Source organism: Bombina bombina, chromosome 4 (assembly GCF_027579735.1).
Source record: "Bombina bombina isolate aBomBom1 chromosome 4, aBomBom1.pri, whole genome shotgun sequence".
NCBI classification, from domain to species: Eukaryota; Metazoa; Chordata; class Amphibia; order Anura; family Bombinatoridae; genus Bombina; species Bombina bombina.
This window is the reverse complement of record NC_069502.1, coordinates 1,039,443,066-1,039,469,875: the sequence shown is the minus strand read 5'-3', so window position 1 is coordinate 1,039,469,875 and position 26,810 is coordinate 1,039,443,066. Positions and strand designations below refer to the sequence as shown.

The 26,810-nt window shown below is 38.4% G+C and overlaps 1 protein-coding gene across 1 annotated transcript in view; it reads left to right on the top strand.

Moving 5' to 3' along the window:
• The window catches only part of PLCB4 (phospholipase C beta 4), a 788,735-nt gene that overhangs the window by 685,367 nt on the left and 76,558 nt on the right, over positions 1-26,810 (top strand). The window contains 4 exon segments of the mRNA XM_053712158.1: positions 1,902-1,990; positions 3,120-3,270; positions 10,632-10,678; positions 14,490-14,555. Of these exon segments, the coding sequence (XP_053568133.1) occupies positions 1,902-1,990; positions 3,120-3,270; positions 10,632-10,678; positions 14,490-14,555 (353 nt within the window).

The following is a 26,810-nucleotide window of genomic DNA, read 5'->3' as shown; positions in this document are numbered from 1 at the left end:
GTTTAGTAAGTGGTAGTGATGTGGGAGGCCAGGGGTTTAGGGGTTAATAACTTTATTTAGTTGCGGTGGGCTCCGGGAGCGGAGGGATAGGGGTTAATACATTTAGTTAGTTGCAGCGGTGTCGGGGAGCGGCAGAATAGGGGTTAATAACTTTATTAGAGTTGTGGTGGGCTCCGGGAGCGGCGGGATAGGGGTTAATAACTTTATTAGAGTTGCAATGGCCTCCAGGAGCAGCAGGATAGGGGTTAATAACTTTATTTAGTTGCGGCGGGGTCCGGGAGCAGCAGGATAGGGGTTAAACATTTTAGTATAAAGGCGGTGTTTAGTGACAGGGTATAAATAAAGCTGGGAAAAAGCCGAATAGCAGCGAGATCGATGACTGTTTAGTTAACAACAGTCTGCTGCTCATCGCCCCGTACATGGTGCGCGGCTATTTTTGACAGCTTTTTATATAAATATGGAGAGCGTATTCAGGTCCGCGGCCGTGATTTCAAAATGCTCTGAGCTAAGAGGCGGTTTTCAAAGGTTTAGAAATCAGTTTAAACCTACCTAGGTTTAGCTTTTCAAAAATACCACCAAGGAAACAAAGCAAATTTGATGATAAAAGTAATTTGGAAAGTTGTTTACAATTGCATGCCCAATCTGAATCATGAAAGTTTAATTTTGACTAGACTGTCACTTTAATTCTTAGGATAGCCTAATGCATGTCCCAGGCATTGCTGAACTCCTTGCTATCGTTATTCTTACCAACCCAAATTAAAATCTATTTTTATTAATTAAAGGGACAGTCTAAACCAGAATTTTTATTGTTTTAAAATATAGATAATCCCTTTATTACCCATTTCCCAGATTTGCATAACCAACACAGTTATAATATACTTTTAACCTCTGTGATTATCTTGTATTTAAGCCTCTGCAAACTGCCCCTTTTTTCAGTTCTTTTGACAGACTTGCAGTCTAGCCAATCAGTGCCTGCTCCCAGATAACTTCTCATGCATGAGCACAGTGTTATCTATATGAAATACATGAACTAACACCCTCTAGTGGTGAAAAACTGTTAAAATGCAATCTGTAAGAGATGGGCTTCAAGGTCTAAGAAATTAGCATATGAACCTCCTAGGTTAAGCTTTCAACTAAGAATACCAAGAGAACAAAGCAAAATTGGTGATAAAAGTAAATTGGAAAATTGTTTAAAATTACATGCTCTATCTGAATCATGAAAGTTTATTTTGGCCTAGACTGTCCCTTTAACTACCCATTCTATGAAGAAGTTCTTTTACAATTTACTCCTGAACCTACTAAAGTTTTAAATTGAGATGTATTTTCTTGGTATTTTTTTTTAATGAAAAATGCTTTAATTATCAGCCTTAAATCCCTTAATATAGATAAAGGTTTCTAGCATATACAGTATCTCCCTTCTATCCTCTAAGCTTTGCATATTTAGGTAATGGATTCTTTTCCTTTAAGATTGTATTTTTTAGATCATGTACCATTTTAATAGACCTCTGTCTGGACTGTAAAGTTCTATATAATCTAATCTGCTCAATGAATTATTCAAATGTATTTATTAGTTGGAGTAAACTGTTTTTTGAAGTTCAGAAACCCAAATTCCTCTACATTCTCAGTATAAAACCAAAAAGGATACATTGTTTAGTTATGGAGTACAGTGGCCAAACACACACAGAAAAAAAGTAGAAGGTTCTCAGGTCTTTGAACACTTTATAAAGAGACAAAATATGTTTCCGAGGGTGTTTAGCCACTGTTTCAAAGACACATATGAGTAATTGTGCAGTTAAAATATGATTTTAATTTGATTATTGGCTTCAAGCTGTTTGGAATGTATTTTTATTACGTTACATAAAACTATTGTTTTGTTTTTTAACAAACATTAACTCTTACAGATATTGTTGATGCTTTGTCTGATCCAAAGAAATTTCTGTCTATTACTGAAAAAAGAGCAGACCAAATGAGGGCAATGGGAATTGAAACAGTAAGTATGTTTTAAAATATTAACATGCTGTGTAGATTTTACACTAATAGAGCCTAGATTTAACCAATGTTGTACATGTAGTATTACGTGCGTTAGGATTATGTATTGTGTAACTTTAAACTCTTTATTAAATCAAGTGTTGCTGCAATCAATTTCTGGATGATTCAGCAAACAAAGGTCAGAATAACTACATATGTGCATACATGTATTCATACATACAAACACACACACATACACTTTTACAGTATATACTGTGTATATGTATATATATATATATATATATATATATATACAGTATATATGAATTCTCAATAATGCACTCCAATAATCCTCCAGACCTCACACAGCGTATTACCTGAGAGGAAAGACTATGGCCTCTATTTATCAAGGTCTGTCGGACCTGATCTGACAGTGCGGATCAGGTCCGACAGACCTCACTGAATATGGCGAGCAATACGCTCGCTGTATTCAGCATTGCACCAGCAGCTCACAAGAGATGCTGGTGCAACGCCGCCCCTTGCTAACTCGCAGCCAATCGGCCGCCAGCAGGAAGATGTCAATCAACCCGATCGGGTTGATTTCCGGCGATGTCTGTCCGCCTGCTCAGACCGCTGCTTCATAACTGCTGTTTCTGGCGAGCCTGTAGGCTCACCAGAAACACGGGGCATCAAGCTCCATTCGGAGCTTGTAAAATATGCCCCCAAGTATCTCCCTCTTAGGTACTACATTGTGTGGGGTCTGGAGGATTATTTGAGTATATATATATATATATATATATATATATACTTCATTTATATTATTTATTTGTTGGTTTGGTACATTAATGTCAGCATATAAATGTGAATTGTGTTAAAACAAAAGTTCCCGCATGCCAGTGCTGGGTGGGATTATATTCCATTTGTAAAATTACCAGTGGTAAAAAAAAAAAAAAGTCTTATCAGTTACTCATGCATCTCCCCATTATTTAATCAACTGTAAAAACTATAGTTAAGACTGGAGAGGGCTGGTGAATTTATCCCACTGTCTACCTTTAAGATACCTAGATACCTTTAATATATTGGCAGAGAAAACTTTTAGAAAATGGAATTGATAACTGTTTTGCACTAAAAAGTAATACTTGGTGTTTCAGAGTGATATAGCAGATGTGCCAAATGACACTACAAAGAATGACAAGAAAGGGAAGGCCAATAATGCCAAAACAAATGTGACTCCACAAAGCAGCTCTGAACTGCGGCCCACTACAGCAACTACTCCTGGTACAGGGATGGAAACTAAAAAAGGTAGCTAACATGTTGACTTAATTAAAGCGACATCAAACACATTGGGATTGTAATATAACATGTATAATTATTTACAGTAAAATAACTGTGCAATATGCTTTAATTATTTATTTTGTTCCGTTTCCTTTTGAAAGTGTGTGATCCAGACTTCACAAGACTAACCTTGTTGCCTTCTACACAGTGATTGCTTAGCATATTTATATCAGTCTCTAATTTGAGGTGATAATATACTGCAAAACAATGTCAGTTTAGCTAAAAATGTTTTCTAATTTAGTAACAAATCTGCATTGGCTTCACCACATAATGTAAGTGATTAGATTGTTTGGCCATTGAAAAACAACTGCATCAAATAAGATGGTAATATATTCAGAAAGTTTTCACACTAGACTTGTATTTTAATTTATTACAATACTACACATAAGTCTTGTATTTGCAAGGTGTTTCAAGTCTCATCAAGATTCTAGCAAGTTAGCATTATCTTTAATAAATACATTAGGTGCATGATTACAGAGTAGTATTTACAATAACACAAGTATACAAATAATATAAAGCACCATTGCTTCTGGTACAGGACATGTGGGTTTGTGATGTTAAAGGAGTAAAGGGACACAACCCCAAAAAATTATTTTGTGATTCAGAGCATACCATTTTAAACAACTTTCCAATTTACTTCTTTCTAATTTACTTAGTTCTCTTGCTATCCTTTGTTGAAAATCATACCTAGGTAGATGCAGGAGCAGGGAGATAACTGCTGATTAGTGGTTGCACATATATACCTCTTCTCATTTGCTTACTGATGTGTTCAGCTAGCTCCCAGTAGTGTATTGCTGCTCATTCAATAAAGAGAATGAAGCAAAATTATAATAGAAGTAATTCTGACAGTTGTTTAACCCCTTTAGGACTGATGAAGTGCCAGGTACGTCATGCAAAAGCTGTCAGTTAGTGACCATGGACATACCTGGTACGTCATGCGGTAAAACGAGAGCTGATCACTTCAGCAGCTTTTAGTGTATTGCCACAATGTCTCAATATTGAGGCATTGTGCAATACCTGCTGGAGGGTAACCGATGCAGGAAGGGCCACTCTGGGCGGCCCATCACTGAAGGGGGGGGTTTGAGGGGGTGGGACCGCTACGCTACAGAAAAAAAAATTGTAGAGCGGCAGTGAGGGGAAAGAAGGGAGGGGGGAAGGAGGGAGAGGGTGCTCCTATAGTGGAAAGGATATAGAGGGTGGGAAGTGATCTGGGAGGGGGAGGGGGTAGGGTAATGGGGGAGGGGGAAGCTACACTACAGAAAACAATGTATATTGTTTTTTTTAATAAAAAATATATATAAATTACTGCAAACTGGGTACTGGCAGACAGCTGCCAGTACCTAAGATGGCAGCTAATAGGTATAGGGGGGAGATTTAGAGAGCTGTTTGGGGGGGATTAGGGAGGTTGAGGGTAAGGGGGGGGGGATCCTACACTGCAGAAAATAGAAAAAAAACTATTAAAAAAAAACCCCATATATTTTCATACTGGCAGACTTTCTGCCAGTACTTAAGATGGGGGTGACCATTGGAGGGTGGGGGAGGGAAGAGAACTGTTTGAGAGGGATCAGGAGTGGGAAGTATCAGATGGGAGGGTAATCTATACACTAAAGCTGAATTTAACCTTACAAGCTACCTAACTAATCCCTTCACTTCTGGGAATAATAAAAGTGTGGTGCGCAGCTGCAAATAGCAGCCTTCTAACCAAAAAGCAATGCCAAAACCATATATGTCTGCTATTTCTGAACAAAGGGGATCCCAGAGAACATTTACAACCATTTGTGCCATGATTGCACAAGCTGTTTGTAAATAATTTCAGTGAGAACCCTAAAGTTTGTGAAAAAGTTAACTATTTTTTTTTATTTGATCGCATTTGGCTGTGAAATCGTGGCATGAAATATACCAAAATGGGTCTAGATCAATACTTTGGGTTGTTTAATAAATACTATATATATATATATATATATATATATATATATATATATATATATATATATATATATATATATACAAATACAAAATTTGGTTTTTTAGCACACCTTACAAAAAGTTTAAATCAACATCTGGGAGTGCTGCCAATATGACCCAGTAATTACACAAACAAAGAGCTATCAGCGCACATCCATTTTCAAAAGCACAACATATTTTTTACTGCTGCAAAAAATTGCCTGCATATACATCAAGAGACAACTATCTTTTTTTAAATAATATTGGGAACTTAGTCACACAATATGGCCATATTTTGCTTAGCCAGTCACCGCTTACAAGGTGCCCCAATTCGACTGGTCCTACTCTAAATCCTTTTGCCACAGAGGGCTGAAACATTCCTGCTTTTACTCTTCATAATAGAATGTGACTCCCTGGCTTTTATTCACAACTCTTTAACACTGTAATGAGCACACCTGAACTTGGGTGGGGTGCTTAAACCAATGGGAGATGGTCAGTCTCCCTGGTAATTTTAAATACAAATACAAAATTTGTTTTTTTAGCACACCTTACAAAAAGTTTAAATCAACATCTGGGAGTGCTGCCAATATGACCCAGTAATTACACAAACAAAGAGGTATCAGCGCACATCCATTTTCAAAAGCACAACATATTTTTTACTGCTGCAAAAAATTGCTTGCATATACATCAAGAGACAACTATCTTTTTTTAAATAATATTGGGAACTTAGTCACACAATATGGCCATATTTTGCTTAGCCAGTCACCGCTTACAAGGTGCCCCAATTCGACTGGTCCTACTCTAAATCCTTTTGCCACAGAGGGCTGAAACATTCCTGCTTTTACTCTTCATAATAGAATGAGACTCCCTGGCTTTTTATTCACAACTCTTTAACACTGTAATGAGCACACCTGAACTTGGGTGGGGTGCTTAAACCAATGGGAGATGGTCAGTCTCCCTGGTAATTTTAAATACAAATACAAAATTTGTTTTTTTAGCACACCTTACAAAAAGTTTAAATCAACATCTGGGAGTGCTGCCAATATGACCCAGTAATTACACAAACAAAGAGGTATCAGCGCACATCCATTTTCAAAAGCACAACATATTTTTTACTGCTGCAAAAAATTGCCTGCATATACATCAAGAGACAACTATCTTTTTTTAAATAATATTGGGAACTTAGTCACACAATATGGCCATATTTTGCTTAGCCAGTCACCGCTTACAAGGTGCCCCAATTCGACTGGTCCTACTCTAAATCCTTTTGCCACAGAGGGCTGAAACATTCCTGCTTTTACTCTTCATAATAGAATGAGACTCCCTGGCTTTTTATTCACAACTCTTTAACACTGTAATGAGCACACCTGAACTTGGGTGGGGTGCTTAAACCAATGGGAGATGGTCAGTCTCCCTGGTAATTTTAAATACAAATACAAAATTTGTTTTTTTAGCACACCTTACAAAAAGTTTAAATCAACATCTGGGAGTGCTGCCAATATGACCCAGTAATTACACAAACAAAGAGGTATCAGCGCACATCCATTTTCAAAAGCACAACATATTTTTTACTGCTGCAAAAAATTGCCTGCATATACATCAAGAGACAACTATCTTTTTTTAAATAATATTGGGAACTTAGTCACACAATATGGCCATATTTTGCTTAGCCAGTCACCGCTTACAAGGTGCCCCAATTCGACTGGTCCTACTCTAAATCCTTTTGCCACAGAGGGCTGAAACATTCCTGCTTTTACTCTTCATAATAGAATGAGACTCCCTGGCTTTTTATTCACAACTCTTTAACACTGTAATGAGCACACCTGAACTTGGGTGGGGTGCTTAAACCAATGGGAGATGGTCAGTCTCCCTGGTAATTTTAAATACAAATACAAAATTTGTTTTTTTAGCACACCTTACAAAAAGTTTATATCAACATCTGGGAGTGCTGCCAATATGACCCAGTAATTACACAAAAATATATATAGTTTTGAAAGGTAAATATACAAAAAAAGGATCTATTTCTGTTTAAATGAAGTGATAGCAAAAATGCTAAAAATACTCTCGTCTTTTGGGGAAGTTTTAGGCTGAAATGCCCGGTCCTTTAAGGGGTTAAGGGGATAAACATTGGGTATTTCTAAACTCAGGACAAAATGTAGAAACTATTTAGCATGGGTGTTTTTTGGTGGTTGTAGATGCGTAACAAATTTTGGGGGTCAAAGTCAGAAAAAAATTGGTTTTTTTTCAATTTTGTCATCATTTTTTATAAAATTTTTTATAGTAAGTTATATGATATGATGAAAATAATGGTATCTTTAGAAATTCCATTTAATGGCGAGAAAAACAGCATATAATATGTGTGGGTACAGTAAATGAGTAAGAGGAAAATTACAGCTAAACACAAACACTGCAGAAATGTAAAAACAGCCCTGGTCCTTAACGGTAAGAAAATTAAAACCCGGTCTGGTCACTAAGGGGTTAAAATTGTACTGAATCATGAAAAATGTTGGGTTCCATGCCCCTTTAAGGAAGTACAAGGGAAACAGCAGGTAGAAAAGGAGAGGGATATTAGGCATGAACTCAATTACATTTAGGTTGCATGCATCCCTGAACAGGGGCCCGATCCAATCTGCAGCGTCGCGCGCAGAAGCCTACGCGGGTTTGGTAACACATATACGGCGTAACCTAGAAGTTACGCTCGTATATTTCTGCCTTCGGCCGTAGTTTTTTGGCCTATAGACTGGTATACCAAACCCGCGCAGTTTGGTATCCAATATACAGCGTGAGGACTTACTTGGTGAAAATGGAGAAATCTTACTCCATTTTCACCACGCCACAAAATGCAGGCGTAGTAAGCCTTACGCTGAGTATTGGAGCCCCGTAACTCCCTAAACTACCTGCAAGATAAAACACCTAACGCATGTGCAATGTCTATCTACCTGTCAACCGCAATCCCCCACCGCAATCCCTAATAAAGTGTTTAACCCCTAAACCGCCGCTCCCGGACACCGCTGCCACCTACATTATATGTATTACCCCCTAATCTGATCCCCCTACACCGCTGCCAGCTATATTAAATTTATTAACCCATAATCTGAGCCCCCTACACTGCCGCCACCTATATTATATGTATTACCCCCTAATGTGAGCCCCCTACACCGCCGCCACCTACATTAACTATATTAACCCCCTAATTTGAGCCCCCTACCCCGCCGCCACCTACATTAACTATATTAACCCCTAATCTGACCCCCCTACATCGCCCCCACCTACATTAACTATATTAACCCCCTAATGTGAGCCCCCTACCCCGCCGCCACCTACATTTACTATATTAACCCCTAATCTGATCCCCCTACACCGCCGCCACCTATATTAAAATTTTTAACCCCTAATCTAATCCCCCTACACCGCCGCTACCTATATTGAATATATTAACCACTAAACCTAAGTGTAACCCTAACACCCCCTAACTTAATTATTATTAAAATAAATCTAAATAATATTAATAATATTAACTAAATTATTCCTATTTAAATCTAAATACTTACCTATAAAATAAACCCTAAGATAGCTACAATATAATTAATAAGTACATTGTAGCTATTTTAGGGTTTATATTTATTTTACAGGTAACTTTGTATTTATTTTAACTAGGTACAATAGCTATTAAATAGTTAATAACTATTTAATAGCTACCTAGTTAAAATAATGATCAAATTACCTGTAAAATAAATCCTAACCTAAGTCACCATTACACCTAACACTACCCTATCAATAAATTAATTAAACTACAATTATCTCAACTAAAATACAGTTAAATACACTAATCTATATTACAAAAAAAACCAAACACTAAATTACAAAAAATAAAAAAAGATTACAAGAATTTTAAGATAATTACACCTAATCTAAGCCCCCTAATAAAATAACAAAGCCCCCCAAAGTAATAAAATTTCCCTACCCTAAACTAAATTAAAAAAGTAATCAGCTCTATTACCAGCCCTTAAAAGGGCCTTTTGCGGGGCATTGCCCCAAAGTAATCAGCTCTTTTACCTGTAAAAAAAAGAACAATCCCCCCCCACATTACAACCCACCACCCACACACCTCTACTCTAAAACCCACCCGATCCCCCCTTAAAAAAACCTAAGTCTAACCCCCAAGTGGTCCTTACCTGTCCTGAAGACTGGCGGAGAAGGTCCTGTTCCAGGCGGAGAAGTCTTCTTCCAGTCGGTGACCTCTTCTTCTTCCAGGAACCAGCCGGCGCGGAGCGGAGGAGTTGAAGACAGATGACCGCGGAGCTGAAGACCATCCTCTCTGGAACCGGCGATGCTGGAACTGATGATCGGCGACGCTGGAACTGAAAACTGGAGCCATGGAGCGTGGAGGATCCTCTTCATACGATCTCCGCCACACACTGAATAGGAATTCAAGGTACGCGATTAAAAATGGCGTCCCTTGAATTCCTATTGGCTAATTTAAGCCTTCAAATTCAAATCAGCCAATTGGATGAGAGCTACTTTAATTCTATTGGCTGATTTGAATAGCCAATAGAATAAGAGCTACTGTAATTCTATTGGCTGATTAGAATAGCCAATAGAATTACAGTAGCTCTTATTCTGTCCGACATACAGCACTTTAGCAACTGCCGGCGGGGTATATGTGATAGCTCGCTGTGCGAGCTGAATTTACTGGCGGCGCAGGTTTCCACGCTTGCGCCGAAACCTGTGCCGTATATCGGATCGCGCCCCAGGTGTGTTTTTAGGGAATGCTTGAAACTCACAAAGCCCAAAGCAAGCCTTTAAGAGAGAGAAGCAGGAAAGTATGCAAAATAACTGCTTTTTTAGAAGTAATGAAAGAGGGGGAGTTGTATTTGGCAGAGAAAAAGAGGTCAGATGGGAGATTATTTTCAAACAGTGGTAGAGATACACAAGGGTCCAGGACTAAGTTTTGATTTTAATTTTTGAGGTTTTATTATAAAAAAATTCAAATAGGCATAGATCAGATGAACTTTCATACATCTGAAATGCATTCTCATGATTGAGTGTGTGCAATACTGTAACTGACACATATATTCCTTGAAATTCTGACATAATTAACCACTTGCAGTGTGCAAAATAAGTGTACATGTTGCTGAATACTTCAACAGATGGATTGAGACATCAGATTAATAGTACTATACAAATATAATTTTAATCATTTTAATTGTGTTCTAGTTGTTTCTTGTGTGTAATCAGTGGCTTAATAAAGAGCTGGAGCCAATATTTGTATATTGTGTATGATCACAAATTAGTTATTATATCAGCTTTTCAAATGCCACTGGATAAAATATACATTGTATAATAAAAGTAGTAAAATCTACTTCTTATGACTTTTTTTTTAGCGGTTGATTATCCTCAAGTTGAGGTTGAAGAGTTGAAACAGATGAAGGTGAGTTTGTAATTGAGTTGTTTTACATATTAGTAACTCATTTAGTCCCCTTTTTAAGACACCAAAATACCAATAAAAAACAGACATGATCCAAAAATGTATCTCTAAAAACAATTTGGTAGAAGGCGTTGTGCTATGTAAAAACTGCTATACAGATTTTGAAGACATGTATTTTTCTTTGTCAGGATGAGTAAAATAAATATTAGAGGGAAAAAGTATTTGTCTCTGTGTCTTTAATAAAATCTAGATTATACCGTCGGAAAATTGTGATAATCACAACTTTATTAGAAGACAAGAGACTCATAGTTTGCAATTTCAAGCAAAGTGACTCAACTAAAATAAAGGTGACTTGGTAAACTGTGTTAAAATAAGATTAGCAGAGAGTAGAGTTTGTAGACTATAGTCTGCTGTATTCAAAATATAAGTTTTTAAAAATAAAAAGATCTTTAGAGGCTGCAGAACCTCTTAATGAATGAGCTGAAAACTGGAGATTTATGCTGAACGCAGACAAAATTCAGTTACCAGTTGTTGGATAATAGCAATAATAGGATTAATAAACGAGATGAGTAATGGTGTAGAGGAAGAACTAAAGTCTTAGGGTTATATTTATCAAGATCCGTATGGAGCTTGATGCCCCTTAAAGACCTCTGTTCCATAACTTGTCAGCCTGCTCTGAGGCCGTGGACAGAAATCAACCTGATCGAATACGATCCAGTTGATTGACACCCCCTGTTAGCGGCCGATTTAGCGCGAATCTGCAGAGGGTGGCATTGCACCAGCAGTTCACAAGAACTGCTGGTGCAATGATAAATGCAGACAGCATATGCTGTCGGCATTTATCGATGTGTGGCGGACATGATATGCTACTTCGTATCATGTCTGCTTGCAGATTGATAAATATGCCCCTTAGGGCCTGTTTATCTAACGCTATCCTCCCTTAATCAAGATGATCTAAGAAGTCTCATCAGTACGATGAGGTCCCGCAAAAAAATGTAAAATTATAAATTTACCTTGAGAGTTGTTTACCTCACTATAGGCCAGATTACGAGTGGAGCTCTAAAAGTTATGTGCGAGTGATAAGGGGTTTATTACGAGTGTTTGCGCTCGTAGGGTTTAGTGATTGCATTACAAGTAAACACGATCGCTTGAGCACAATTGTGATTTATGCTACATTGATTACTGCGTCCTCAGTGCTCTGGTTAACTGTTTTGTGAAACAAAAAAGTCTCACAAAACACAACAAAAATACATTAAAAAGTATAGTTATACTCATAATAATAACACCATCTAATAAAAATTATTAAAAAAAAATATTGCACAAAAAAATGCTCAAAGATATGAGGTCTCAGGTGTTAGGGAAAAAAAGACAGGCAAAAGGCTTTAACATAGAGATACATACATATACATGTCTAAAGATGAATATGTATGTATATTTATATGTAAATATATGTGTACATATGTATTTATGTATTTATTTGTGTATAAATATGTATTTACAGACATATATACACATATAACAAATAAACATATGTACACACATAAGACAGCTATTAGTGCATTGGAGCCCTTTGCAGTTAAGTAGATGAAAACCTGTAAAAGCATAGTTATGCAATATTCATATTTAATGAAGGTTTTACTGTAAATATTTCACATTCCAATGTTCTGCACATAGCAGAATATGTTCTAAGTATTTATAAAAAGCTATATATATATATATATATATATATATATATAATCATGTGTGTGTGTGTATATATATATATATATATATATATATGTATGATATGTATGTATATATATATATATATATATATATACTGTATTGGTATAGATATATATTGTACCAAAATACCATCAAATATATAGAAATATTTATTTATGAATACATAGAACATATTCTTCTATGTGAAGAACATTTAAATGTGAAATATTCATATTTTCATTTCGGTTTGCGCGCGTGTTGGGTGTTACGTTACGTTTTTTTCAACTTTTTTTGCTCCATTGACTTCTATGGAGGAATACGTGAACGCGCATGCAATATTCTAATTTCAGCTTTTTGCACTCGTTGGGTTAGCACACAAACAAAAAGTTTACTTTCAACTCATTATACAAGTGTAACCCGACAAGCTTACTCGTAGCACTTTTAATGCTCGAATGGGAGCGTTACATAGCACTCCACTTGTAATCTGGCCCTATTTGGGGTTCTGTATTTAAATGCGAGACACCTACATTACAAGGTCTTGGGATTTCTCTATGCTAGTGAGTTTTTCATCATCAAGCCCTAAGTGAGGTGAAAGTTTTTATATTTTAGTGGCGCTGTATATCCCTTTTTAAGTACCATCTGGACCATAGTAGTTATATAGTCAGTCAACTACTCTTAAAACCATGAAAACAGATGGAAAGCACAGTCTTCCAAAATTTGCCACAGAAAACCGTCTATCGTCCTAGCATTTGGGTCCATTGTCAAACTAAACAGTTAATGATCTGGAAATTTAGCTGTGAGGCAAATAGGAAAAAAATAAAAGACCCCTTTGTCTCCAATTGAGCAAACAGATGTCTGTTCAACTTCCTGTCATTTGTTGAAAACCGGGCAGCTGAATTTGAAAGACTTGGTAAATAATAGTTAATTAAAATGCAAGGTGTCCGAAGTTCACCAAGAAGTAGTGTGATAGGCATGTGATAGGCTGAGGTGTTGTAAAGTAAAGAAGTGTGTGCGGACAATATTTAAATTGGTAAAATGGCTGCTATTTAATTCGCAAAAGCAGAGAAGTGGGAGGGGTCCTACGCTACAGATTTTTTTTTAAGTGAGAAGGAGGGATGGGAAGATACACTATGGCAAAAGGGTAATTGTAAGGGGGGGCACCCTAACCAATGATCACTAGGAGGGGGGGGGGGTAGAGGGCACCACCACACTACAGAAAAAACATGCATGAATTAATAAGTAAAAATAAATAATAATTACAAAAATATATAAACTGGGTACTGGCAGATAGCTGCCAGTACCTAAAATTGCTTTGCCTAGAAGGAGGGGGAAAAGTTGAAGAGCTGTTTGCGGGGGGGCGATCAGGGAGGTAGGAGGATTGAGGTGCTTGCACTACACTGTGAGAAAAAAATAAGAATGTTAAAAAGCCCTAAACTACATACTGGCAGACCTTCTGCCAGTACCTAAGATGGTAGTGACAAATGGGGGGTGAGGGAGGGAAGAGAGCTTTTTGGGAGGGATCAGGGAGTGGAAGGTGTCAGGTGGGAGAATAATCTCTACTCTGCATCAAAAATTAACTTTACAAGCTACCTGATCAACCCCTTCACTACCAGGAATTTCAAGTAATGTGCACAGCTGCAATTGGTGGCATTTTAATTGCCAAAAACCAATGGCAAAGCCATTTATGTCTGCTATTTCTGAACAAAGGAGATCCCAGACAAGCTTTTACAACCATTTGTCCTATGACTGCAGTTGTTGTGTGTAAATAATATCAGTAAGAAGCACAGTAAGAAGATTGTGAAAAATGTAACACATCTTTATATGATTGTATCTGGCGCCCAAATAGTGGCATCAAATATACCATAATGGGTCTAGATCAGAACATTGTGTTGTCTACTTTAAAAACAAAAATTCTCCAGTATTTTGGGTAAGTTTTTTTCCTGAAACTCCCAGTAGTGAAGGGTTTAAACTAATAGGAAAATTAAAAAATAATTTGATGTAATGTATTGTTGTCATTTACTTTATGTTAAAGCAAATGTATATTCTTGTATTACTTACACAATAGGCCAAAGAAAAAAAAACTTAAAACAATTTGCTGGTCCTTTTTCAGGCGTACCTCAAGCAGTTAAAGAAGCAACAGAAAGAGTTAAATGCTCTAAAGAAGAAGCATGCAAAAGTAAGTGAGAATCTCGTTGAGTGATGAATCAGTCCAACAGGAGGCTTTAAATAGGCTAATGTTGTTGCCTTATAATCTCTTTAACCTTTCTATTTTTTATTGTTTCAGTAAAAATGCTGCCAGCAGTCATTGCTTGACAATAACCGTCAACGTTTATTATTATTCCAAAAAAACCCCACAAGTTAACAAAACTTGGTGGTGTATTTAGATTTTCTGCAGTTCTTAAAGGGATATGAAACCCAAAAATGTTCTTTTGTAATTATGCCAGAGCATATCATTTTAAATGTTTTTCCAATTTACTTTATTATCAAATTTACTTAATTAATATGATATTCTTTGTTGAAGAGATACCTGGAGCACTACATAGCAGGAAATAGTGCTGCTTCTAGTGCTTTTACAAATGGATAAAATTATTGCAAAACTGCTGCCATATAGTTCTTCAGAAATGTGCCGGCTCCTAAGCATACATCACTGCTTTTCAACAAACGATACCTATAGAGCATAGATACATTGAAAATCGAAGTAAATTAGAAAGTTGTTTAAAACTACATGCTCTGGGGCATATTTATCAAGCTCTATATGGAGCTTGATGCCCCAAGGCTCGTCGGAAACAGAAGTTATAAAGAGCTCTGCTCCATAACTTGTCCGCCTGCTCTGAGGCGGCGGACAGAAATCAACCCAATCGAATACGATCGGGTTGATTGACACCCCCTGCTAGCGGCCGATTGGCCGCGAATCTGCAGGGGGCGGCATTGCACCAGCAGCTCACAAGAACTGCTGGTGCAATGATAAATGCAGACAGTGCACGCTGTCGGCATTTATCCATGTGCAGCGGACATGATACGCTATATCGGATCATGTCCACTTACACTATAATAAATAGGCCCCTCTATATGAATCTTGAAAGAAAAAAATTGGGTTTCATATCCCTTTAATGTGCTGTGCATTAAACTCCTTTCACTGCTTTTCATCTTTTAATTCTACAAATTTCTTTCAGTGCCCCCCATTGAAATCCATTTGGATTTGCTGTGGAAGAATTTAGTGGATGACTTATGGCTTCCTTTTTATGATATTAAAGGTCATATGAACAGCAGCTATGTAATTTAGTCATACGCATTGTGAATCAATATAATCAGTAAAATCTTGTTTTCTTAGTACTTTATTACAGCAAACATGGGAAAACAGGCTTTTCTACTGTTTTTGCAGTAATTTCTGCACACCTACAAGGAACAACATATATTTTGTCAAAGCTAAAGGAACACGTTGATGATGACTGCCTTATGTATGTCAATGCATGTCAGTTTTCATTAAACCCATAACAATTAAAAATTTGTGTGCAGTTACCAATTTAGGAACAGATTACAATTGGAGCACTCCTGCACGAGCGTTAACTGCTCTAGAAGTAAGCTTTTTGCGAGGGTCGGGCTGCGCTGGTATTACAAGTTGAACGTAAAAAGTTATCGCTCACATGCTAACCCGAGTGTAAAGGGCGGAACTTAGAAAATTGCGCACGCGCACGCGACAACATATTCCCACATAAAAGTCAATGGAGCAAAAAAGTGGGAAAAAACCCTACACACACACTAACACGATCACATGTTCTCAAGTGTGCTAACCTGACAAAACATAATTTATGCTTACCTGATTAATTTATTTCTCTTGTAGTGTATCCAGTCCACGGATCATCCATTACTTATGGAATATATTCTCCTTCCCAACAGGAAGTTGCAAGAGGATCACCCACAGCAGAGCTGCTATATAGCTCCTCCCCTAACTGTCATATCCAGTCATTTGACCGAAAACAAACAGAGAAAGGAGAAACCATAGGGTGCAGTGGTGACTGTAGTTTAATTAAAATTTAGACCTGCCTTAAAAGGACAGGGCGGGCCGTGGACTGGATACACTACAAGAGAAATAAATTTATCAGGTAAGCATAAATTATGTTTTCTCTTGTTAAGTGTATCCAGTCCACGGATCATCCATTACTTATGGGATACCAATACCAAAGCTAAAGTACACAGATGATGGGAGGGACAAGGCAGGATTAAGCGGAAGGAACCACTGCCTGAAGAACCTTTCTCCCAAAAACAGCCTCCGAAGAAGCAAAAGTATCAAATTTGTAAAATTTGGAAAAAGTGTGAAGCGAAGACCAAGTCGCGGCCTTGCAAATCTGTTCAACAGAGGCCTCATTTTTAAAGGCCCAGGTGGAAGCCACAGCTCTAGTAGAATGAGCTGTAATCCTTTCAGGGGGCTGTTGTACAGCAGTCTCATAGGCTAGGCGTATTATGCTCCGAAGCCAAAAGGAAAGAGAGGTTGCCGAAGCTTTTTGACCTCTCCTCTGTCCAGAGTAAACGACAAACAGGGTAGATGTTTGACGAAAATCTTTAGTAGCTTGTAAGTAACACTTCAAGGCACGGACTACGTCCAGATTATGTAAAAGACGTTCCTTCTTTGAAGAAGGATTAGGACACAATGATGGAACAACAATCTCTTGATTGATATTCTTGTTAGAAACCACCTTAGGTAAAAACCCAGGTTTGGTATGCAGGACTACCTTATCTGCATGAAAAATCAGATAAGGAGAATCACATTGTAAGGCAGATAGCTCAGAGACTCTCCGAGCCGAGGAAATAGCCATCAAAAACAGAACTTTCCAAGATAAAAGTTTAATATCAATGGAATGAAGGGGTTCCAACGGAACTCCTTGAAGAACTTTAAGAACCAAGTTTAAGCTCCACGGGGGAGCAACAGGTTTAAACACAGGCTTAATTCTAACCAAAGCCTGGTAAAATGCCTGGACGTCTGGAACCTCTGCCAGACGCTTGTGCAAAAGAATAGACAGAGCAGAAATCTGTCCCTTTAAGGAACTAGCTGATAATCCTTTGTCCAAGCCCTCTTGGAGAAAAGACAATATTCTAGGAATCCTAACCTTACTCCATGAGTAAGTCTTGGATTCACACCAATAAAGATATTTACTCCATATCTTGTGGTAGATTTTACTGGTAACAGGCTTTTGTGCCTGTATTAAAGTATCAATGACTGACTCGGAGAAGCCACGCTTTGATAGAATCAAGCGTTCAATCTCCATGCAGTCAGTCTCAGAGAAATTAGATTTGAATGATTGAAAGGACCTTGTATCAGAAGGTCATGTCTTAGAGGCAGAGTCCATGGTGGAAAGGATGACATGTCCACTAGGTCTGCATACCAAGTCCTGCGTGGCCACGCAGGTGCTATCAGAATCACTGATGCTCTCTCCTGTTTGATTTTGGCAATCAGTTGAGGGAGCAGAGGAAACGGTGGAAACACATAAGCAAGGTTGAAGAACCAAGGCGCTGCTAGAGCATCTATCAGCGTCGCTTCTGGGTCCCTGGACCTGGATCCGTAACAAGGAAGCTTGGCGTTCTGGCGAGACGTCATGAGATCCAACTCTGGTTTGCCCCAACGATGAATCAACTGAGCAAACACCTCCGGATGGAGTTCCCACTCCCCCGGATGGAAAGTCTGACGACTTAGAAAATCCGCCTCCCAGTTCTCCACGCCTGGGATATGGATTGCTGACAGGTGGCAAGAGTGGTACTCTGCCCAGCGAATTATATTTGAGACTTCTAACATCGCTAGGGAACTCCTGGTTCCCCCTTGATGGTTGATGTAAGCCACAGTCGTGATGTTGTCCGACTGAAATCTGATGAACCTCAGTGTTGCTAACTGAGGCCAAGCCAGAAGAGCATTGAATATCGCTCTTAACTCCAGAATATTTATTGGAAGGAGTTTCTCCTCCTGAGTCCACGATCTCTGTGCCTTCAGGGAATTCCAGACTGCACCCCAACCTAGACGGCTGGCATCTGTTGTTACAATTGTCCAATCTGGCCTGCGAAAGGTCATACCCTTGGACAGGTTTACCAGAGACAACCACCAGAGAAGAGAATCTCTGGTCTCTTGATTCAGATTTAGTAGAGGGGACAAATCTGTGTAATCCCCATTCCACTGACTCAGCATGCATAATTGCAGCGGTCTGAGATGAAGGCGTGCAAATGGCACTATGTCCATTGCCGCTACCATTAAGCCGATTACCTCCATACACTGAGCTACCGAAGTGAAGAACACGGCAAGCATTTAGAAGTTTTGATAACCTGGACTCCGTCAGGTAAATTTTCATTTCTTCAGAATCTATAAGAGTCCCTAAGAAGGAGACTCTTGTGAGTGGGGATAGAGAACTCTTTTCCTCGTTCACTTTCCACCCGTGCGACCTCAGAAATGCCAGAACTTTCTCTGTATGAGACTTGGCAACTTGAAAGCTTGACCCCTGTATCAGGATGTCGTCTAGACACGGAGCCACCGCTATGCCTCGCGGTCTTAGAACCACCAGAAGTGAGCCCAGAACCTTTGTAAAGATTCTCGGGGCTGTAGCCAACCCGAAGGGAAGAGCTACAAATTGGTAATGCCTGTCTAGAAAGGCAAACCTTAGAAACCGATGATGATCTTTGTGAATCGGTATGTGAAGGTAGGCATCCTTTAAGTCCACTGTGGTCATGTACTGACCTTCTTGGATCATGGGTAGGATGGTCCGAATAGTTTCCATTTTGAAAGATGGAACTCTGAGGAATTTGTTTAAGATCTTTAGATCCAAAATTGGTCTGAAGGTTCCCCCTTTTTTGGGAACCACAAACAGATTCGAATAAAAACCCTGTCCTTGTTCCGTCCGCGGAACTGGATGGATCACTCCCATAACTAGGAGGTCTTGCACACAGCGTAGGAATGCCTCTTTCTTTATCTGATTTGCAGATAGCCTTGAAAGATGAAATCTCCCTTGTGGAGGGAAAGCTTTGAAGTCCAGAAGATATCCCTGAGATATGATCTCCAACGCCCAGGGATCCTGAACATCTCTTGCCCATGCCTGGGTGAAGAGAGAAAGTCTGCCCCCTACTAGATCCGTCGCCAGATAGGGGGCCGTTCCTTCATGCTGTCTTAGAGGCAGCAGCAGGCTTTCTGGCCTGCTTGCCTTTGTTCCAGGACTGGTTAGGTTTCCAGGCCTGCTTAGATTGAGCAAAAGTTCCCTCTTGTTTTGAAGCGGAGGAAGTTGATGCTGCACCTGCCTTGAAATTTCGAAAGGCACGAAAATTAGACTGTTTGGCCTTTGCTTTGGCCCTGTCCTGAGGAAGGGTGTGACCCTTACCTCCAGTAATGTCAGCAATAATTTCCTTCAAACCAGGCCCGAATAAGGTCTGCCCCTTGAAAGGAATGTTGAGTAATTTAGACTTCGAAGTCACGTCAGCTGACCAGGATTTAAGCCATAGCACCCTACGCGCTTGGAATGCGAATCCGGAATTCTTAGCCGTTAGTTTAGTCAAATGAACAATGGCATCAGAAACAAATGAGTTAGCTAGCTTAAGTGTTCTAAGCTTGTCAATAATTTCAGTCAATGGAGCTGTATGGATGGCCTCTTCCAGGGCCTCAAACCAGAATGCCGCCGCAGTCGTGACAGGTGCAATGCATGCAAGGGGCTGTAAAATAAAACCTTGTTGAATAAACATTTTCTTAAGGTAACCCTCCAATTTTTTATCCATTGAATCTCAAAAAGCACAACTGTCCTCAACTGGGATAGTAGTACGCTTTGCTAAAGTAGAAACTGCTCCCTCCACCTTAGGGACCGTCTGCCATAAGTCCCGTGTAGTGGCGTTTATTGGAAACATTTTTCTAAATATAGGAGGTGGGGAAAAAGGCACACCCGGTCTATCCCACTCCTTGCTAATAATTTCTGTAAGCCTTTTAGGTATAGGAAAAACATCAGTACACACCGGTACCGCATAGTATTTATCCAGCCTACACAATTTCTCTGGTACTGCAACTGTGTTACAGTCATTCAGAGCAGCTAATACCTCCCCAAGCAACACAGGGAGGTTCTCAAGCTTAAATTTAAAATTAGAAATCTCTGAATCAGGATTCCCCGAATCAGAGATGTCACCACAGACTGAAGCTCTCCGTCCTCATGATCTGCATATTGTGACGCAGTATCAGACATGGCCCTTACAGCATCTGCGCGCTCTGTATTTCTCCTAACCCCAGAGCAATCGCGCTTGCCTCTTAATTCAGGCAACCTGGATAATACCTCTGACAGGGTATTATTCATGATTGCAGCCATGTCCTGCAAGGTAATCGCTATGGGTGTCCCTGATGTAATTGGCGCCGTATTAGCGTGCATCCCCTGAGTGGGAGGCGAAGGGTCTGAGACGTGGGGAGAGTTAGTCGGCATAACTTCCCCCTCGTCAGAATCTTCTGGTGATATTTCTTTTATAGTTAAAGACTGATCTTTACTGTTTAAGGTGAAATCAATACATTTAGTACACATTCTCCTATGGGGCTCCACCATGGCTTTCAAACATAATGAACAAGTAGTTTCCTCTGTGTCAGACATGTTTAAACAGACTAGCAATGAGACTAGCAAGCTTGGAAAACACTTTAAACAAGTTTACAAGCAATATAAAAAAACGTTACTGCACCTTTAAGAAACACAAATTTTGTCAAAATTTGAAATAACAGTGAAAAAAGGCAGTTACACTAACGAAATTTTTACAGTGTATGTAACAAGTTAGCAGAGCATTGCACCCACTTGCAAATGGATGATTAACCCCTTAATACCCAAAAAATAATAAAAGACAAAAACTCTTTTTTTTTTTTTTTTCAGTCACAACAACTGCCACAGCTCTACTGTGGCTTTTTACCTCCCTCAAAAATGAATTTGAAGCCTTTTGAGCCCTCCAGAGATGTCCTGGATCATGCAGGAAGAAGCTGGATGTCTGTGCCTGTAATTTTTGCTGTGCAAAAAACCGGCAAAATAGGCCCCTCCCACTCATATTACAACAGTGGAAAGCCTAAGGAAACTGTTTCTAGGCCAAATTCAAGCCAGCCATGTGGGAAAAAACTAGGCCCCAATAAGTTTTATCACCAAATACATATAAAAACGATTAAACATGATTAAGAGTATGCATCTCTATTAATAAGCCTGATACCAGTCGCTGTCACTGCATTTAAGGCTTTACTTACATTACAGCATTTTCTAGCAAACTCCATCCCTAGAAAAATATTAACTGCACATACCTTATTGCAGGAAAACCTGCACGCCATTCCCTCTCTGAAGTTACCTCACTCCTCAGAATATGTGAGAACAGCCATGGATCTTAGTTACTTCTGCTAAGATCATAGAAAACGCAGATTCTTCTTCTAAATACTGCCTGAGATAAACAGTACACTCCGGCACCATTTAAAAATAACAAACTTTTGATTGAAGAATAAACTAAGTATAAAACACCACACTCCTCTTACAACCTCCATCTTGGTTGAGGCTTGCAAGAGAATGACTGGATATGACAGTTAGGGGGGGGGGCTATATAGCAGCTCTGCTGTGGGTGATCCTCTTGCAACTTCCTGTTGGGAAGGAGAATATCCCATAAGTAATGGATGATCCGTGGACTGGATACACTTAACAAGAGAAATATGAATATTTCACATTCCAATATTCATCACATATTTCTACATATATCTGATAGCATTTTGGTACAATATATATCTGTACCTAAAGTATATACATAGATGATTATATATGTAGATAAATACAGATATATATAGGCATATCTATTTAAAAATACATAGACCATATTCTGTTATGTGCAGAACATTGGAATGTGAAATATTTACAGGAAATACACAGAATAATACTTTATTAAAAATGAATTATGTCTAAATATGCTTTAACGTGTTTTAATCTACTTTACTGTAAAGGGCTCAAGTGCTCTTATATATACGTCTATAAATGTATACATATATATTTATGTGTTTATTTGTGCATATATGTCTGTAAATACATTTAAACACATATAAATACATATGTACACACACACATATATATATATATATATATATACATACATATATTTCCATACATATCCATATTTTACATGTATATGTATGTATTTCTTTGTTAAAACTATTTGCTTGCTACCTGAGACCTCATATCTTTGAGCCCTTATAACTTTTTTGTGAAATATCTTTTTAATAATTTTATTAAATAGTGTTATGAGTATAAGTGTACTTTGCAATGTATTTTTGATGTGTTTTGTGACACTTTTTTGTTACGCGAAACAGTTAACCAGAGCTCTGAGGTCGAGCTAACCAAACGCGTGTTAACTTAAATTGTGCTCAAGCGATGGTGTTTACTTTCGACTTGTAAAACGAGCAAAAAACCTGACGCATGACAACTCCCACATTAAACCCCTTTTCGCTTGCACATAACTGTTAGCGCACCGATCGTAATCTAGCCCTAAGTCAGTTCTGATTGGTTAAGTGATTAACAAACTAGAAGAATGGGGAACCATAATTTAGGTACAGACTTATAATGGGGTACATGCTGCATATAGCTCTGAAGAGACTGAAGAGAGAGTATTTTTTTCAGCCAAAATTTCTGGAATAACATTTACGTGGTACTTTGACATTTATTTCTGTATTATTTTAGTATGTTTTTGTAATTTGGATGGCTAGAGATGTGGGGTGCAGTGTGCCTGTGGTGTTTATGATGAGTAACATACCTGAAGGGGAATATATGTGTGATTGCAATGACAAAATCATGTAGGATTGGCATCAGATGAAGAATAAAATCTCTGTGAGGGTTAATAGTGTGGGGGCCCAAGTCCGCTGCAACTATGGTTAAAAGTGGTGGGAGACTAGATCACAATTATTGTTAATTTCAATTTAGAGGTCCATGGATGCTGCAGTTATGGTTAGAAGTGGTGGAGGATTAGGTTTTGGATCGGGCTAAATGCATTTTGGAGGGCAGGGTCAGCCATGGTTAATGCTTATGATTATGAGGGCTGGGTCATTGTTAGGGAAACCTCTATCTTTGGTACCTATATGACATACGTAAAAATGTTATAGGGCCTGGGGTCAGCAGCTCCTTATTAGGCAGAAGATGGTGAACAGACTTGAGCAACAACAAATTTGCATGAGATCTGTGCCTTACTGCTATGTGTGTTATGTATACATATGATATTTAAATACCTACATATGCTGCCATATTTTTTTTTTTTTTAAATGAGTACAACTCACATGTTATTGAGTGGGTTATAGTATTCAATGAAATGAGTTTTGTTCACTTTATACTTTATATGTTTGCATGGTAGTATGTGTATGAATACTAACTTAGGGGCTGTTTATATAAACCTCACCAGATCAGACGTGGTTTTTCATGCTGATTCTCTCAGGGGCTGCCCTGGTGGAATTATATTTAACCCCTTGAGTGCTAATGACAGATCTGAGCCATCACAGAGTTTCCCACTCTGGTGCTAATGATGGCTCAGAGCCGTCACTAGCACTCTCCCACCTTGAGGGAGATCTGGGGGCTCCCACCCGCTCCTACGCCGGCGATCGGGCCTGCATAGTGACAGGCATCGTCGGGGCTTCACGTTATGCGCGGATGATGTCACAGCGCAACTTTATTTATACTTAACAATGTTAAGTATAGGAGAAGGGGGCATGCTGCTTAGAAGCCTGTATCTCAGGCATCTAAGCAGCTACAGACCCCCCAACCTTTCCAACAGTGTAAGTCTTGGAGGTTTGTAAAAAAAAAATTCAAAAAATGTTCAAAAAATAAAAAAAAAACTTAAAAAATATTAGCACCCAAGTGGGAAAGTGCTTAGCACTCAAAGGGTTAAAACGGGATAGTCCCTGTGAGTGGCAAGATGTCTCCTATTGAAATGAATGAAGCTTGCTGGAAAGGGAAATTCTGCTGTGTAGGGCGAAATTAGCAGTGAGCGCTCTTAAAAAATTAAATCCTGCAGCCAATATAAATCATATTATGCTGCTTTCTGCATATAGCATCTTACAATCACCTATATTTTCATATGCATGTGTTTTCCTATTAGGGTTTTAAGTATTTTGAGTATTTTGTTACAAGCTCTCGATCTTTTCATTTGTCGGTAAAAACAGTGAGAGCAGGGTGGAAATGTAGAGAGAATTAGGCTGGGATTTGAGAGAAAATTTCATACACGCCCATTTTACAAAAAAACAACAATTACGCTTTGTATTTTGTACTTTTAAGTACAAATTTCTATGTGATTTTTGTACATCCAGTGTACTTTGATTACAATTTACGCTGTGCATATTTAATATGATTTATTCCTGTGTAATTTACATACAATTTTTACGTTTTTGATAAAATACGAATTAGTGATGGGCCTTAAAGGGACAGTCAAGTCCAAAAAACACTTTCATGATTCAAATAGGGCATGTAATTTTAAACAACTTTCTAATTTACTTTTATCACCAATTTTGCTTTGTTCTCTTGGTATTCTTAGTTGAAAGCGAAACCTAGGAGGTTCATATGCTAATTTCTTAGACCTTAAAGGCCGCCTCTGCATTTGGTAGTTTTTCACCACTAAAGAGCATTAGTTCATATGTTTCATATAGATAACATTGAGCTCATGCACATGAAGTTACAGAGGAGTGAGCACTGATTGGCTAAAATGCAAGTCTGTCAAAAGAAGTGAAATAAGAGGGCAGTCTGCAGAGGCTTAGCTACAAGGTAATCGCAGAGGTAAAATGTGTATTATTATAACTGTGTTGGTTATGCTAAACTAAAGAATGGGTAATTAAGGGATTATATATCTTTTAAAACAACAACAAATCTGGTGTTGACTGTCCCTTTAACAATACAATTTTTTCCCTGCAAATTTTGTGTGAATGGTTAAATTATTAATTTTTTATTATTTTTAAATTACGTTTTTAACTCTGCACTTTTGTAATGTATGCATCTACTTTACTTACGAAAATGCTGCATATGCTGTAAAAAGTGGCTTTATACAATTCCACCAGGGATATAGAAGGACTCACCAGCCCAAAGACCTTTAGATCATTTGTATTATTTGCTATGTAAAATAGGGCTCACAGAGTCAGTGTTAGCTATTTAGCCTGACGAATGTTTGAATTTGGCAAAGTTGGCTTGAATATACAATTTATAAAAAATGTAAACAGAAACACTTTTAAATATAGGCAATTTTATCCATTTTGTTTTCAATTATTTTATTTATGTTAACCATAACATCTGAAACTCTCAAAAAATGTTTTTCAACACATTTTGCAATTTTTATATACATTGTTGCTTGCACTGTTGGACTATGTTAGATAGGGAACACAAACAGAAAAGTTTGCAATTCAGCACTCAATGGGACAAAAATGCACATTAGTAAATTATAAATGCACTTCTATTCCAAATTGATTAAACATGCAGACGTATGTTGCATACACTTGTTATACTAGACAGACTAGGATGCATTACTATGCTTAGTATGCATCCTTTATTATAGGTTAATTTCCTTAACTACACATATTACTGTATCATCTACCCAACATCTGCTTTACTCAGGGAGGGGTAACCCTTTTAAGAAGAGGATAGAGAAACTCTTTTTTTTAACCAGTTCTCTCTGGCCCAAACATTCAAAGAACTCTCCAGCTTGGAGATAAATTGTAATTCAGACTTCACAGGGGCTGACTCACTGAATGCTTAAAAGAAAAAGGGCAGAACTCTCCAGCACTGAGAGAGCTCTCATTTATGTATATGAAGGAGAGACAAGCCCAGTGCAATACAGCACTGCATGATATGAGAGTTTTGTTAAACTTACAGTTTGTGCTGTATTTTATATTACTATACATTTCAGACTGGGTATCAAAAATGTCTACAAGGTTAAATACAACAAAGAAACACTAGAAATGAACCCCAATTGGATTTAGTTGCAAATTAATATATTTTGTCACTTATAATAACAAAGTAAACATCCAACACTATGGGGCATATTTATCAATGTGCGAGCGGACATGATACTAAGTAGCGTATGTCCGCCGCACATCGATAAATGCCGACTTATCATTGCACCAGTAGATTTGCGGCCGCTAGCAGGGGGTGTCAATCAACCGATCATATTTGATCGTTTAAATAGGGAGTTGTCTAGGTAAGTGTAGAGCAGTGCTTTCCAAACTGTGTGTCGTGACACGTTAGTGTGTCGGCGGCAGTGTGTAGGTGTGTCCCTGCTTTAGCACAAAATAAATTATTTTTAAATTTTGTTTTTGGTTTCTGACTTTCCGCCTGCCTGCAATGCATATCACGTGATTGATACCTAGTGGGTCACAGATCATCTTAACCTATTGGCACAGCTCAGCCAGAACTGAAACTATTCCCATTGGTGGCACATTGGCTCCTGACTACACGTGTAG